Source organism: Nyctibius grandis, chromosome 7, assembly GCF_013368605.1.
Source record: "Nyctibius grandis isolate bNycGra1 chromosome 7, bNycGra1.pri, whole genome shotgun sequence".
Lineage (NCBI taxonomy): Eukaryota > Metazoa > Chordata > Aves > Nyctibiiformes > Nyctibiidae > Nyctibius > Nyctibius grandis.
This window is the reverse complement of record NC_090664.1, coordinates 59,126,344-59,143,477: the sequence shown is the minus strand read 5'-3', so window position 1 is coordinate 59,143,477 and position 17,134 is coordinate 59,126,344. Positions and strand designations below refer to the sequence as shown.

At 47.7% G+C, this 17,134-nt stretch overlaps 1 protein-coding gene across 8 annotated transcripts in view; it reads left to right on the top strand.

The window, feature by feature from the left end:
- Positions 1-17,134, top strand: part of MAP4 (microtubule associated protein 4) — a 182,055-nt gene that overhangs the window by 153,415 nt on the left and 11,506 nt on the right. For 4 of the 8 annotated variants that reach the window (XM_068404385.1, XM_068404390.1, XM_068404384.1 and 1 more), the window contains 6 exons: positions 331-543; positions 3,443-3,614; positions 10,963-11,022; positions 11,178-11,494; positions 13,745-13,873; positions 15,368-15,460. In XM_068404385.1, the coding sequence (XP_068260486.1) occupies positions 331-543; positions 3,443-3,614; positions 10,963-11,022; positions 11,178-11,494; positions 13,745-13,873; positions 15,368-15,460 (984 nt within the window). The remainder of the gene's footprint in view (positions 1-330; positions 544-3,442; positions 3,615-10,962; positions 11,023-11,177; positions 11,495-13,744; positions 13,874-15,367; positions 15,461-17,134) is intronic. The other 4 variants (XM_068404386.1, XM_068404388.1, XM_068404387.1 and 1 more) reach the window with 4 other exon arrangements.

Here is a 17,134-nt window from a genome sequence, read left to right as displayed (position 1 = left end):
GCTGCACGCAGGACTAGATGCCAGAACACCCAATTACTAATCCCAGCTTTAGCAGCGATTCCTTCTGTTGCTTTAGATGTCGCTGGAATAAATCCTGTTTGCTTTGAATTGAACGGCAAAGCTCCCCCAGGTGAAGGCAGCCTCTGCTGCTGCTTCGGCTCGGTCATTTGCTCAGAAAACAGAAAGCTAATTATTATTTTATTTTTTTGTTTCATTTAAAAATATCATTTTTTATGTTCCTGCAGCTCAATGTTTTGGTTTACAATGCGCTATTTTTTGTTGTATTTTTTGTTTTTATACTGGATTTTGCTTTTTGACAAAACCCTAAAGCCCGCCGCCTCCACACCATCTGCAAAGCCCGCAGCAGCGAAGGCCAGGCCCCTGGCCACTACCAGCCCCAAGCGGCCAGCCTCCGCCGCGCCTGCCCCAAACAAAAAACCCACGAGCCCTACTGCGGGTCCTACTTCAGCCACTACTACTAAACGCCCAGCCACCAGTACTACACGTCCCTCCACCTTAACTCCAAAAGAGACTAAACCAAAGGTAAGAAACGCCTTGCTTTTGTGGGGGAGCTCCGAGAACTTATTTCCATGTTATTTACATGTTACCAGCTGTCTTACCCGAGAGTCCAAACGTAATTCTGGTGCTAATCACGGGAGGATAAGATCAGGAATGGGATTCACTGTGTTACGAGAGCTGCACGGTTATCAGCGTTGGCTTCCATTAACCCACTTACGGCATCAGATCCCAAGCGTTTAATTGTGTCATCGCGGAGGAGAATATTAAACTTGGCTGATTGACCACAGTTGGATTCACCAAGGGGAAATCATGCTTGACTAACCTGATAGCATTCTATGGTGTCATGACTGAATGGGTAGATGCAGGGAGACCAGTGGATGTGGTCTACCTTGACCTTAGCAAAGCGTTTGATAGTCTACCTTGACCTTAGCAAGGCGTTTGACACAGTTTCCCATGACATCCTCGTGAGCAAGCTCAGGAAGTGTGAGGTAGAAGAACAGACAGTGAGATGGAGTAAGAACTGGCTACACAATAGAGCCCAAAGAGTGGTGATCAATGGTGCCAAGTCCAACTGGAGACCTGGAACTAGTGGAGTCCCCCAAGGATCAGTGCTGGGTCCAGTCCTGTTCAACATCTTCATCAGCTGCCTTGATGAAGGGGCAGAGTGTCTTCTCAGCAAGTTTGCTGATGATACGAAGCTGGGGGGTTTGGCTGATCTACCTGAAGGCCATGTGGCCATTCAGCGTGATTTGGACAGGCTGGAGAGCTGGGCAAAGAGGAACCTCATGAGGTTCAACAAGGATAAGTGCAGAGTCCTGCACCAGGGAAGGAGTAATAAAATGCACCAGTCCAGGTTAGGAGGCCATCTGCTAGAGAGCAGCTCCGGGGAGAAGGACCTTGGAGTCCTGGTGGACAACAAGTTATCCATGGGACAGCAATGTGGCCAAGAAGGCCAATGGTGTCCTGGGGTGCATTAAGAAGAGTATGTCCAGCAGATTGAGGGAGGTCCTTCTCCCCCTCTACTCTACCCTGGTGAGACCTCACCTGGAGTATTGCGTTCAGGTCTTGGCTACCCAGTTCAAGAGGGACAGAGATCTACTGGAGAGAGTCCAACGGAGGGCTACGAGGATGATGAAGGGACTGGAACACCTGCCTTAGGAGGAAAGGTTGAGAGCCCTGGGGCTTTTGAGTCTGGAGAGGAGAAGACTGAGAGGGGGTCTGATTAATGTGTGTAAATAGATGAGGGCTGGGTGTCAAGAGGTAAGGGGCAACCTCTTGTCACTTGTGCCCTGCGACAGGACAAGGGACAATGGATGCAAGCTAGAGCCCAGGAAGTTCAACCTCAACATGAGGAAGAACTTCTTTGCTGTAAGGGTGACAGAGCACTGGAACAGGCTCCCCAGAGATGGTGTGGAGTCTCCTTCTCTGGAGACTTTCAAGCCCCGTCTGGCTGCGTTCCTGTGTGACCTGCCCTAGATTGGTCCTGCTCTGGCAGGGGGGTTGGACTCGATGATCTCCAGAGGTCCCTTCCAAACCCCAACATTCTAGGATTCTGTGATTCTATGACTGTCCTTGTGAACTGTCATGAGTACACAAGGTAATTCCTTATGTCTTCCCGTTACTAAAGGAGGAGGGTTTTTAAAATATAGATACACCACAAACATAGGACAACTCCTAAATCCAGACAAGAGCATGGGAAAGCTGAATGGAGGGCTTTGATATTAACATTGAGGGAGAAAAAGATCAGTTGGAACACTTCAGTATTTCCCACTGACTGTGTGGCAATTATAAAAACGGAGAAAGATAATTGATAATACACGTACGTGCTTAGGAGATACGGGAGGCTGGTAACTCTCCAGTAAGAGAAGATGTGTGGGCAATTCTTAGCGTTGCATCTTAAAGCTGAAGTAGGGTGTCCACACATGGTGTTAAGAATGGGAAATGCCCCTTGAATTTTCCCTCTGTTAACTATTATATAGTAGAAGAATTCAAATTTGCAAGAGAAGGTTAAAATCGATTTCAGAAGCTTTCAGAAACAGTTTTCCAAGTGAGGAACGAACCACGGACACCTAATTCTTATCTCCTTCTTAGCTTAGGAGGCATTTCTGCTCGTGAAGGAAAGAAATCTCTCCCAGAATCATAGAATCACAGACTGGTTTGGGTGGGAAGGGACCTTAAAGCCCATCCAGTTCCAGCCCCCTGCCATGGACAGGGACACCTTCCACCAGACCAGGTTGCTCCCAGCCCCATCCAACCTGGCCTTGAACACTGCCAGGGAGGGGGCAGCCACAGCTTCTCTGGGCAACCTGGGCCAGGGTGTCACCACCCTCACAGCAAACAATTTCTTCCTCAGATCTCATCTCAATCTCCCCTCTGTCAGTTTAAAACCGTTCCCCCTCGTCCTGTCACTCCATGCCCTTGTCAAAAGCCCCTCTCCAGCTTTCCTGTAGCCCCTTCAGGCACTGGAAGGTGCTAGAAGGTCTCCCTGGAGCCTTCTCTTCTCCAGGCTGAACAGCCCCAGCTCTCTGAGCCTGTCTCCAGAGCAGAGGGGCTCCAGCCCTCGGAGCATCTCCATGGCCTCCTCAGTCAGAAGGATTGCTAGTGGACTGATGTTTTCCATTTTGCTCAGAAATCAAAACCTCATTTGTGTCTGTAAATGTCCTCCACGCGTTAACGCTGAGACAGAGCTGGATGAATTCGAATATTCAGCAGCGTCTGTGCTCTGTGTCCTGCACTGAACATTGTCCGTCGCTTCTGCATGCCTTAATTACATTTTTAATCTTCTGCATTATACCGTTTTCAGCGGTGCCTAGCTTATGTGTTGAAGAATTTAAAAATTTTCAATTTATTTCAGGCTTTTTGTTGGCAAACGCTTTGAGGAGCCTGTCGGGGAAACGCTTTAACGTAGCCTGTTCGTTTTCAGGTTGCAGATGCGAAGAGCACAGAAAAGCGGACCTCACTTTCGAAGCCTCCGTCATCTACCAGCCCCAGAACTACTGTCAGGAGCACCCCTGCTACTCCTCGGACAACGGCGGCATCGCCAGTCGCTGCAGGTGCAAAAAATACTGCTACTTCGCCGCCGAAGAGGCCGACGTGTGAGTATGCCCTTGTCCTGCTGCAGGAGACCTCTCTTTCTAACCAGCTGCAAGGTTCTGTTTGAGCAGCACCCTTGGTTCACAAGAAGACACTGTCTCCCACAGCATCCTCCTAGACAAACTGGCTGCCTGGGGCTTGGATGGGTGGACTCTTCGATGGGTTAAAAACTGGCTGGATGGCCGAGCCCAGAGAGTGGTGGGGAATGGGGCAAAGTCCAACTGGCGGCCGGTCACTAGCGGTGTTCCCCAGGGCTCAGTTGTGGGGCCGGTGCTGTTCAATGTCTTTATAGATGATCTAGACGTAGGGATTGAGTGCACCCTCAGTGAATGTGCAGATGACACCAAGCTGGGTGGGAGTGTCGGTCTGCTGGAGGGTAGGAAGGGTCTGCAGAGGGATCTGGACAGGTTGGATCGATGGGCCGAGACCAACGGCGTGAGGTTCAACAAGAACAAGGGCCGGGTCTGACACTTGGGCCACACCAACCCCCTGCAGCGCTACAGGCTGGGGGAAGAGTGGTTAGAAAGAGCCCTGGGGGTGCTGATGGGCAGCCGGCTGAACATGGGCCAGCAGTGTGCCCAGGTGGCCAAGAAGGCCAATGGCATCCTGGTCTCTATCAGGAATAGTGTAGCCAGCCGGTCTGGGGAAGGGATCGTCCCTCTGTACTGGGCACTGGTGAGGCCGCACCTTGAATCCTGTGTCCAGTTGTGGGCCCCGCACTTCAAGAGAGATGTTGAGGTGTTGGAGCGAGTGCAGAGGAGGGCGACCAAGCTGGGGAAGGGTCTGGAGGGTCTGACCTCCAAGGAACGGCTGAGGGAGCTGGGGGTGTTTAGCTTGGAGAAGAGGAGGCTCAGAGGTGACCTTAGTGCAGTCTACAACTACCTGAAGGGAGGTTGGAGCGCAGTGGGAGTCGGCCTCTTCTCCCAGGCAACCAGCGCTAGGACAAGAGGACACAGCCTCAAGCTTGGCCAGGGGAGGTTCAGGTTGGACATTAGGAAGCATTTCTTCTCAGCAAGGGTCATTAGCCATTGGAAGGGGCTGCCCAGGGAGGTGGTGGAGTCACCATCTCTGGAGGGGTTTAAGAGAAGACTGGACATGGCACTCAGTGCCCTGGTCTAGTTGCCATGGTGGTGTCAGGGCAATGGTTGGACTCGATGATCCCAGAGGCCTCTTCCAACCTGGTTGATTCTGTGATTCTGTGATTCAGGGTTAACACAATTACTGACCATGCTGGAGTTAAGAAAAAGGATGCTATTACCTCTGTGTTTTGCCACAGGAACAGAATAAACACTAAAACCAATTTCAAACTTGGGCAAAGCAAATCTCCAGAAGAGGACTCAAACTAGTACAGCTGAAAACCAAAAAAGGGTGAACAGAAGTGGAGGTTTTTTACTAGTGCAGGAAGAATTTGGAGCTGAAATCCCATCAGCTTGATCAGAAAACTGTATCCCACTCCTACTGTTGCCAAAAAGGGAACGTCCCATGAGCTTAACACAGTCAGCATGAAACATGAGCAGCATATTAGTGTCTTGAAAACGCCGTTTTCGCTCATTTTAATGGAGCTTGAGAGATTTAACATCAGATAAAAATACAGTTAAATGTTCTCAAGTCTTTTCAAATGACTAAACCTCACTGGCAAACTGTCCCAATAAACGTGTAAAACTAATAATAGGTGTTGGTTGCTTTGTTCTACGAGTCCCAAAGCATGAATTCGTAACTTGTCTTTCCCAAAAGAACAGTAGTGTTTTAACTATGTTGAAATATATGAGACTAGATGTATATTCCATACTCTGTGCTCCAGGGGAAAATAATAGAATTAATCCTGTGTAGAGGAAGTGTTGCGCTTCCCAAGAGCCACGTAACTTAACTGATCCTGTGGCCACCCTTGTAACACTCATTTTGCGTGGTCTTTTATGCAAACTGTAGCCCAGAGTGTTTAATATGCTTTAATGAGTTCAGTTAATTTCTCCTTCCAAAATTGAGACACGAACAAAGAAGCGTTTTCTGATGACATTTGAAAAGAGATGGAGGCAGCGATGCAGGAAGGTTGTTCCCAACGACAAGATGTCCAGAGGGAAGAGGCTTCCGCACCAGCGCAGGCGGTGGGACGTTGCCAGAGAACAGGGAGAGCTGGGTGGGCGAGGGGGAGGTGAGGTCAGCTGGAGAAACTCCATCGGGAGTGCAAGCTGCTTCGTCTGGAGCTGGAAATGCCCAGCAAAAGGAGGGAGTTCTGCTTTGGAAGAGGAGAAAGCGAGGGTGGGACAGAGGAGGAACAGTGTTGTGGGGCCTGAAGGGGAACCACAACGGGCCAAACGCTAACGGTTCAGACTAGGTGGGTCTGTAGGTGTAGGTGATGGAGACCTGGATCTCTTCGGATCACAGTTGAGTCTCTCATTACATAGCGTTGAGATGGATAGGAAGTTTCTGGCTGAAGATGGTATTTCAAAAGGGCATCTGCTCATGCTTTTCAGGTTCAAAAGACGAGACTCTTGCTTTGAAACTATATGGTTTCAGGTATTAAGGGTCAGTCACTTTCTCAACTAAATGAGAGCCACGGGCGTTGTGGTGCTTGATTTTTTTTTAATTTAATTTCCATTCCCAGTTTCCCCCCCTCCCTATAAAAATTACTTTTATGTTTGTACAAGACCACTCCTCTGTCCTTCTGATCAGAAAAATGATCAAAGTCTTGGACTGTCGTTACAGACCATTTTCCCAGTAGCTCTTTGATGCTCCAACTTTTCAACATCACATGCTAATAACACAGACCAAAGTGTCCCAGCATTTGGCTCCCCACTCACACGAGTAGAAATAACATCTCTTTGTGTATTAAAGTAACATATTCGTCCTCTTGCCTTTATACAAACCGAATTCTGTTCAGTCCATGCAGTTTTCCCAATTAAAGTTGCGGTCTCAAGGAATGAGATTAGGTTGGGTTGACAGGACTTTTTTTGAAGTGTTTCGTATTAATTATGTATCTGTCCTTTAGGCCTTATTAAATTATCAGAATGTGTTTCATCTCATTAGCTCGTATCTTATCTGTGGTGTTTAATTGAATGCTTTTAGCGAAGTGTGGATGGAATGATCCAGACTAACTTGGCCTGTAGTTATCTGCCTCTTTGTTTGCTCTTTTCTCTGTTGGCATCCCATAAAATACCCTGCCAGCTACTTGAGTTTATCTAAAAAGCTAAGGCTATTAATGGAAATTAAATATTAGAACATGGGGGTTTTCATAATTTCTAACTTAGATTTTTTTCCTTTTGGTATTTGTTTTTAATGTTGCCTTCCTTTGGCTATTGAAATGAAGCAGGTTTTAGCCAAAGTTGTCAATCACTGGATATAAAAAAGCAATAATTTCATTAGCAAATAGCTCTTTAAAATAAGGTTCTGTTTATATTTTTCAGTCTGTGATTTTTCCTTGGTCATTTTCTGGGCCCCGCACTTCAAGAGAGATGTTGAGGTGTTGGAGCGAGTGCAGAGGAGGGCGACCAAGGTGGGGAAGGGTCTGGAGGGTCTGACCTGCGAGGAACGGCTGAGGGAGCTGGGGGTGTTTAGCCTGGAGAAGAGGAGGCCCAGAGGTGACCTTAGTGCAGTCTACAACTACCTGAAGGGAGGTTGTAGCGCAGTGGGAGTCGGCCTCTTCTCCCAGGCAACCAGCGCTAGGACAAGAGGACACAGCCTCAAGCTTGGCCAGGGGAGGTTCAGGTTGGACATTAGGAAGCATTTCTTCTCAGCAAGGGTCATTAGCCATTGGAAGGGGCTGCCCAGGGAGGTGGTGGAGTCACCATCTCTGGAGGGGTTTAAGAGAAGACTGGACATGGCACTCAGTGCCCTGGTCTAGTTGCCATGGTGGTGTCAGGGCAATGGTTGGACTCGATGATCCCAGAGGCCTCTTCCAACCTGGTTGATTCTGTGATTCTGTGATTCAGGGTTAACACAATTACTGACCATGCTGGAGTTAAGAAAAAGGATGCTATTACCTCTGTGTTTTGCCACAGGAACAGAATAAACACTAAAACCAATTTCAAACTTGGGCAAAGCAAATCTCCAGAAGAGGACTCAAACTAGTACAGCTGAAAACCAAAAAAGGGTGAACAGAAGTGGAGGTTTTTTACTAGTGCAGGAAGAATTTGGAGCTGAAATCCCATCAGCTTGATCAGAAAACTGTATCCCACTCCTACTGTTGCCAAAAAGGGAACGTCCCATGAGCTTAACACAGTCAGCATGAAACATGAGCAGCATATTAGTGTCTTGAAAACGCCGTTTTCGCTCATTTTAATGGAGCTTGAGAGATTTAACATCAGATAAAAATACAGTTAAATGTTCTCAAGTCTTTTCAAATGACTAAACCTCACTGGCAAACTGTCCCAATAAACGTGTAAAACTAATAATAGGTGTTGGTTGCTTTGTTCTACGAGTCCCAAAGCATGAATTCGTAACTTGTCTTTCCCAAAAGAACAGTAGTGTTTTAACTATGTTGAAATATATGAGACTAGATGTATATTCCATACTCTGTGCTCCAGGGGAAAATAATAGAATTAATCCTGTGTAGAGGAAGTGTTGCGCTTCCCAAGAGCCACGTATCTTAACTGATCCTGTGGCCACCCTTGTAACACTCATTTTGCGTGGTCTTTTATGCAAACTGTAGCCCAGAGTGTTTAATATGTTTTAATGAGTTCAGTTAATTTCTCCTTCCAAAATTGAGACACGAACAAAGAAGCGTTTTCTGATGACATTTGAAAAGAGATGGAGGCAGCGATGCAGGAAGGTTGTTCCCAACGACAAGATGTCCAGAGGGAAGAGGCTTCCGCACCAGCGCGGGCGGTGGGACGTTGCCAGAGAACAGGGAGAGCTGGGTGGGCGAGGGGGAGGTGAGGTCAGCTGGAGAAACTCCATCGGGAGTGCAAGCTGCTTCGTCTGGAGCTGGAAATGCCCAGTAAAAGGAGGGAGTTCTGCTTTGGAAGAGGAGAAAGCGAGGGTGGGACAGAGGAGGAGCAGTGTTGTGGGGCCTGAAGGGGAACCACAACGGGCCAAACGCTAACGGTTCAGGCTAGGTGGGTCCGTAGGTGCAGGTGATGGAGACCTGGATCTCTTCGGATCACAGTTGAGTCTCTCATTACATAGCGTTGAGATGGATAGGAAGTTTCTGGCTGAAGATGGTATTTCAGAAGTGCATCTGCTAGTGCTTTTCAGGTTCAAAAGACGAGACTCTTGCTTTGAAACTATATGGTTTCAGGTATTAAATGTCAGTCACTTTCTCAACTAAATGAGAGCCACGGGCGTTGTGGTGCTTGATTTTTTTTTAATTTAATTTCCATTCCCAGTTTTACCCCCTCCCTATAAAATGACTTTTATGTTTGTACAAGACCACTCCTCTGTCCTTCTGATCAGAAAAATGATCAAAGTCTTGGACTGTTGTTACAGACCATTTTCCCCGTAGCTCTTTGATGCTCCAGCTTTTCAACATCACATGCTAATAACACAGACCAAAGTGTCCCAGCATTTGGCTCCCCACTCACACGAGTAGAAATAACATCTCTTTGTGTATTAAAGTAACATATTCGTCCTCTTGCCTTTATACAAACCGAATTCTGTTCAGTCCATGCAGTTTTCCCAATTAAAGTTGCGGTCTCAAGGAATGAGATTAGGTTGGGTTGACAGGACTTTTTTTGAAGTGTTTCGTATTAATTATGTATCTGTCCTTTAGGCCTTATTAAATTATCAGAATGTGTTTCATCTCATTAGCTCGTATCTTATCTGTGGTGTTTAATTGAATGCTTTTAGCGAAGTGTGGATGGAATGATCCAGACTAACTTGGCCTGTAGTTATCTGCCTCTTTGTTTGCTCTTTTCTCTGTTGGCATCCCATAAAATACCCTGCCAGCTACTTGAGTTTATCTAAAAAGCTAAGGCTATTAATGGAAATTAAATATTAGAACATGGGGGTTTTCATAATTTCTAACTTAGATTTTTTTCCTTTTGGTATTTGTTTTTAATGTTGCCTTCCTTTGGCTATTGAAATGAAGCAGGTTTTAGCCAAAGTTGTCAATCACTGGATATAAAAAAGCAATAATTTCATTAGCAAATAGCTCTTTAAAATAAGGTTCTGTTTATATTTTTCAGTCTGTGATTTTTCCTTGGTCATTTTCTGGGCCCCGCACTTCAAGAGAGATGTTGAGGTGTTGGAGCGAGTGCAGAGGAGGGCGACCAAGGTGGGGAAGGGTCTGGAGGGTCTGACCTGCGAGGAACGGCTGAGGGAGCTGGGGGTGTTTAGCCTGGAGAAGAGGAGGCTCAGAGGTGACCTTAGTGCAGTCTACAACTACCTGAAGGGAGGTTGTAGCGCAGTGGGAGTCGGCCTCTTCTCCCAGGCAACCAGCGCTAGGACAAGAGGACACAGCCTCAGGCTTGGCCAGGGGAGGTTCAGGTTGGACATTAGGAAGCATTTCTTCTCAGCAAGGGTCATTAGCCATTGGAAGGGGCTGCCCAGGGAGGTGGTGGAGTCACCATCTCTGGAGGGGTTTAAGAAAAGCCTGGACATGGCACTTAGTGCCCTGGTCTAGTTGCCATGGTGGTGTCAGGGCAATGGTTGGACTCGATGATCCCAGAGGGCTCTTCCAACCTCATTGATTCTGTGATCTTTATGTATGGTTTTATTCTGCTTTGAGAAATAGAGAAGTGTTCCTGGTTTAGACTGTCCCCTGCCTATGTGGAATGTAATCAGGTCAGGATCGTTGGTGGTTGCCCACAGGCGTAGTCCAGTTTAGTGATTGATTTTTGGTTTTATACAATTATAACAGGGACCAAAATACGTGCAATAACTTCTGGGCAAGAAAATTGGCATTGGTTAGAACTGATGTAGCAACAATACCAAGGTTATAGATGGACAAATGTGGGTTTGATTTTGCTGTTTAGTAAAGAAAGGAGCTTTGGGTGGGTTTTTTTGGTGGTGGTTTTGGTTTTTTTTTTAAGAAATGAAATTGGGACGGGATTAAAATAATGTTAGTGAGCGCTGTCAGATTGAGAAAGTTATTTTAAGAAAAAACCAAATGCAAACCGTACCCCAGGTGTGTTGCATCACCGAATGGTGAGTTGCTCCTTCTGCTGGGAGAGTTTTGCTGTTCCAACAAGGGCCACCTCAGCCAGGTGTTCCAGCGGAGCGCTTAATTCTTGAGATGCTTTATGTCAAGCAGCGTGTTAGAAACGGGGACTGTGGGTAAAGAGGACCATGGGTGTGTGGGGAGCTGTGGAGAGCCCCGGACCCCCGGGGGAAGCTGTGCCAGGGTCCCAGTGCTTCTCGTCGGTGCCCACTGCGTCCCGCTCTGAAATACTGACTGGTGCGTTTTGTGTTGGGCAGCTATCAAGACTGACGCCAAGCCTGTGGATGCCAAGAAGACCTCTGCAAAGTCACCATCAGGTAACTTTGTTCAGTTTCCACCTAAAGTAAATCCTTGGTCAGGGCTGTGTTTGTTCAGCAGGCCGCGGTCCCTCTTTAGGGCTCGGAGGAAGTCTGTGTGAAAGGCCTCTGACCCATCTTTTTCCCCCTTCCCTCCATCGCTGTGCTAATTGTAGCAGACTTGAGCCGCCCTAAGAGTGCTACTGGAAATGCAGTGAAAAGCAGTGCCACCACTCCTTCCACCACCAGCACCCCGACTTTACCTGGAGTAGCCACCGGTCGTCCCAAAACCAAGCCTGCCGCAACCAAACCCACCCCGACCTCAACCGCAACAGTGGATGCTAAAAAACCAACCGCCAAGGCTCCCACTAAACCCAGCACTGTTTCCAAGCCACCTCGCCCGACCAGCAGCGTTTCTGCTCCGGATCTGAAAAATGTACGTTCCAAAATTGGATCCACAGATAATATTAAGCATCAGCCTGGTGGAGGAAAGGTAAGTTCCTTCAGACTTGATACCAATATGCGCTTTGGAACAGTAGCTCTTAAAGCATTAGGGGTGCTCTTTGCTAATTTTGGTGGCTGTGTCCTCACTGCTCCTCTCGTTTAAGCTCTGCTGAGCTCCTCTTTGGGTTCTGGGGTTGTGCACAAGGCATTAACAAGGCAGTGATAGTGTACAGGAGGAATCCACCTTCAGAGCCTTCGTGGTGTTCACTGGCATATGTACAGGAATTCAAAACCCTGTGGTTCTGTTTTGCTGTCGTGTGTCCTGAAACCAGTTGGTATTGAAAACTCAAAACCTTGTCTGCGTTCCAAAACTTTGCCTTTGAATAGAGGATTTGTCTGCTGAGTGGCACAGAAGGTGGAAGAACACACTACGATGGGGGAAATGTGGATTCAGGAGCAAGTTCTGCAGCACCTTGCCCAGGTCTAAGAGTGGGGACTGTTCAACTTGTCAGGCCTAAAGCTGAAATGAAATGGGTCGACATATCCAATATCTCTTTGGAGAAGCAATGGTGGCCTCAAGAAGAGGGTAGTGTTGGATGAGCTGTAGGGAAAAGCACATATCTAGAGATAACTCGAGGCTCTCAATCAGTAACGGGCTTAAATTACACTTTCACTGTGAATATCTACCGTGTAAATGATAAATGTTTAGGGATACACCTGGAGCCTTCTTCTGAGGGTTCAAATAATTTGTGGATATGCACAATCATAAAACCTTTATTGGATATTGTACAACAGATACACCCATCTTTGCCTGACCAAACGCGTTAGCAGCTTGCCTGAAGAGAGCTTTAATTCCCACAAAGTGGAACAAATTTGCCCACTTATCTTGGCTGCAGGTCTGCAGTCATGAATAACTCGGCACAGAACTTTGATCTGGTGCCAAGAGAGCACGTTTCACGCTGGGAGCCTTGATCTCCTCTCAGGCACATCAAAGTCAAGGGCGTTCTCGGGCTGTGGTGCTGCCTGTCACAGAGAGCATCGATAGAGCGTGGATTTATTCTTCAGCGTTGAGTATCTTAGTTGTACAGTGTCGTAGTACAGTCCTCAGAGCTTCGAGGTGGAGAGGACAGAAACTTCCACTCCCCAAAACAGAGTTTCTGTGAGTGGCAAACCAAGTGTGCTGAAAAACTTTGAAGCAAGGAGGAGGGTGACCCTTTCCTACGGTGTATATTGTACCTTGAGACCAAGCAGAAGGTCAGAAAGCCTTCTGCCATCTGCCCAAAATAACACCTGAGAGGGTTCTGGTACCTGAAACTGTGCCAGGCTTCGGAGGGTTGCGGAGCTTTTTAGCTTACAGTGTTATTGTGTTCGTTTAAGGGGGTTTATTTTTACATTTAATGGTATTGAACTTTATTTGCTAAATATTTCCATAGAGGTGTTCAATCCTAACGATTGTCCTTTTGAAGAAAAAAGTCTTTTTCATAGTCTTATTTACACTGAGATGTTTTTAGAGTACGAGAATGCCTTAGGAGTGCTGGGGTGTATTTTGTTTACTGTTGCTGGTAGGTTAGTGAAATATAGGGTTGATGCTCACCCCCCAAAAATGCAGGTTCTGCTGCACGTATCTGGATCTAGAGCAGCAGAAGAATGAGTGTTCTCAGGTAGTTGCTGATTTTTTTTTCTAAAAACCTGTACATTTTCACTCAGTTTTCTGCTTCACTGGATTAGCTAGGCCCACCTGCATTAAAAAAAAAATGAGCTGTTGATCCCAAAGCCTGATTTCAATCAGTGTGTGGGTGCAAAACCAGAACTGGAAGCACAGTGTATGTGTATCCAGCAGAGATCTTGGAGCTCGAAGGCAAAGAAAATCAGCCAGTGGATGGGTTTGCCTCTGATATCTCCATGTGAAGGAGGTGGTTGGGCTACTAAAAGGTTGGGTTTAATTGTTTGGCAGAGTATAATGTGCTGGGGTCACCTGGAGAGCTGCCAACATGACCCTTGGGGAGATGATGGGATGCCCCGATGAAGGGCATCTACGAGCTTTTTGAGAAATGGAGAACTTAATTATTGCTTTATGACCCCGGGGTGCCTGTTCCATGAATGACGTTGTGTCCCCTCCACCCCCTTAGTTTTATTGCTCCTGGGCATGAGATTATACCTTGCCTGGGAAATACAGCATGTGGGAAGTTCTCCTGGGTCATCTGTGCCGCTGAGTTTATCTGGGTAGCTTGTGTTCCCGTCCTCTCCTGCCCACACTGCTGCTTTTGCTGGTTGAAATCATCCATTTGTCTCCATCTAGGGGAAAATAGAGAAAAAACCAGAATCACCCGCTGCTGCACGAAAGTCTGAACCCAATGCGGTCTCTAAAATGGCTCCTACTAAAACAACCGTATCAAAAGAGGGTGCCCCAAAACAGCCCAATGGGAAAGTGAGTTTATTTCAGACTTTTCTCTGTGGGAGATGAAGGAAAACATTTCCATTTTGAGTCACCTTCTCTTCAGCTCTTCTGCTTCCTCCTCTCAGTGTCACTGTCCCTTGCACAGACACTTTTCCGATTCTCTCTGGGATGTTCTCAGTTAAACACGTCCCGACATCACTGTTGTAGGTATCTTTTCCATGCCTGCTGTAAGTGTCCGTGTTTTCAGAGTCCTCTAGTTTCACTTTCAGGTAGACAAGCCTAACTTTGGGTTGGAGGTTTCCCTTAAGACCAGTTCTTCATACACAGCACTAGTTCGTGACTAGGAGGAAGGAGCTTTAGTTCAGTGCTTGCAGAATATTAAGGATTTCACATCTTCCCCGCGATACTCCTGACCCAGTTGTGTCTTTAACTCCCATGTGAGGTGGTCACCACGTGATGGGTTCCTCTGGAGCTGTCGTGACGTGGTGTTCCAGCACAAGCACATTTGGAGCACCCGCAGTGCTGGTTTAATTCAGATTTTATCAGGCAGAGCCTGTCAATGAGTGGGTGGGATTTGTACCTCTAGAGAAGGCAGAAAACCGTTACGATACCACGGCACGAGTACGTTTTCAGAGCCGCTGTTGCGCTGAATCCAGCCTTTCTGAGCTGGCTGAGGAGCTTGTGGAAACCTGCTCAAGGGAGAATGTTCCGGTGATTCCTTTTGTGCTTCGAATTTATCACCTCTTTCTAGAAAGTGCTCTAGATACAGCTTCTGCCACGTTTTGTGCTGTGTTAAATAACTCCCAGACTAAACACGTGTCGTAACTAACCTTTTGTAAACACGGGCTTGTTCCTCTAACTCGGTTCCTACCTGTGTGAGTAAGAGCTCACATAGCTTACTCGCTTTGTGCTTTGAAAAAGCCCAAGTCATTTTAGTTTAAAGGAGAAACGAGTTAATTAACATAGAACTCATCTGATAAAATTTAACTGAAGGTTTGACAACCTTTATCAGCAGAATTTTTTCTCAGAGCAGGCGTTGGAAGACGTTACCCAAGGCTGGGGCCAACCCAGACAGATGGAAGGAAGGTGCAGCCCCCGAGCAGTTGTAGCGTTGTGGGAAGCGGTGGCCCCGTGGCTTGGCTCCGCGGCGGCAGGAGGCAGCTGAGCTGGCTCTCCCTGCTCCGGGGCAGCTCTCACCAGCGAGCTCCCAGCAGGTCCCCGGGGGATGTAGACGAGCCCCGGCCCTTGGGGCAGGCGATGCTCACCCGTAGGGCGTATGGAGAAGCGATCCTCACAGCAGCGCTTACGCTCTCGCACTAACTCTGTCCACGCAGCCTCTTGTTTCGTTCACTTTTTCCCTCACTCTCCTCCTCAGTTGCTTTCACACCTAATAACTAAAGTTGGGTTGAGTTTAACACGACTCCTCGTTTAGCCGCCGTGGTGGAGCGTCCGCTCCAGCCTGCCGTATGACAACTCTAACCAGTCCTCTTCCCTTGTGTTGTTTTCCATTCTGTAACATTCCAGGTCCAGATAGTCTCCAAAAAAGCGAACTACAGCCATGTTCAGTCCAAGTGTGGTTCCAAGGACAATATTAAGCATGTCCCTGGAGGTGGGAATGTAAGTATGGGCTCTGGGCAAGCTGTCTTTCTACTAACTCCTTCTCTCATACTATGTTTTTACGTGTCAGTCTCACAAACGCTGTTTCAGGCAGAAGGTGTGGCAGAGTTTCAGGCTTCTGGAAATAACGTAGGCTGGAGAATTTTATTTTTTTTTGCCCCCATGGGATGCTATGTTGATTGTGTGTGTTTTGTTTCACAGTACTACAAATTTTGTTTCACTCTACTACCAAACAAAGGCAAGTGTAGGGTCCTGCACCTGGGGAGGAATAACCCCACGCACCAGTACAGGTTGGGGGCTGATCTACTGGAGAGCAGCTCTGCAGAGAAGGACCTGGGAGTTCTGGGGGACAACACGTTCCCCATGAGCCAACAATGTGCCCTTGGGGCCAGGAAGGCCAGTGGTGTTCTGGGGTGCATGAGGAAGAGTGTGGGCAGTAGGTCAAGGGAGGTTCTCCTGCCCCTCTACACAGCCCTGGTGAGGCCACACCTGGAGTAACTGTGTGCAGTTCTGGGCCCCCCAGTTCAAGACAGACAAGGAGCTACTGGAGAGAGTCCAGCGGAGGGTATGGAGATGGTCAGAGGGCTGGAGCATCTCTGCTGCGAGGAGAGGCTGAGGGAGCTGGGGCTGTTCAGCTGGAGAAGAGCAGACTGAGGGGGGATCTTATCAATGCTCACAGATACCTCAGGGGGGTGTCAAGAGGATGGGGCCAGACTCTTCTCAGTGGTGCCCAGCGACAGGACAAGGGGCAACGGGCACAAACTGAAACATGGGAAGTTCCATCTGAATATGAGGAGGAACTTCTTTGGTGTGAGGGTGCCAGAGCCCTGGCACAGGCTGCCCAGGGAGGGGGGGAGTCTCCTTCTCTGGAGATATTCAAACCACCTGGACACGACCCTGTGCAACGTGCTGTGGGTGACCCTGCTTGGGCAGGGCTTGGGCTGGATGATCTCCAGAGGTCCCTTCCAACCCTTAACCAGGCTGGGATTCTGTGAAATACACCTGACCTATTTCTCGCACGGTTTCTGTGCTGTTCATGGCCAAATGTAGGATGTGCGCGTCGGTGACCCCAGGAGGTAGCTCACCGTGGATTCTCTCTGCAGTCAATGGAGGCACCTCCTCAGTCCTCTGACCTATTTTAGATGGCTGATTTTTTTAGATAAATGAATTGTGGCCTAGAAGTGCCTGACAGAGCAAGCCTGAGTCAGATTAATTGCACTTCTTGTTTCACAGGAAGGGAGACTTCGAAACAGGAGGAGGAAAAGACTCTGGGGGCTTAATCTTTGAGCTGTGATTAATTTCTAAATTTAAAGGCTGCTGGTCTCTCTGGCAGCAGAGTTGAGCTTATTAAAATAGAAGGCTAATCTTGTGATGTCTGCGTGCTTGGTTTGGGGTATTACATCCTGAAAGGGTCTGCCAAAACACCCAAGTCACTGTCTAGATACTCAAGCTTTTGAAAACATCACTGTAGTTGGGCAGGCTGGTTTCCTGGTGGGCAGAACTGTCCTACCTTAAATCTCTGCTGGGCTGGTTGCACTAGGGATGGGTTGCAGAAATACAGAGGTTGGATGGTTTCAAAAAGACACTGACGTACTTAAGCACAAGGGAGTTTTTTCCGTTGGTGTTGAGCTATGGCAGGTTCCTGAGGAGCCATGTCCAGCTATGGCATCTCCG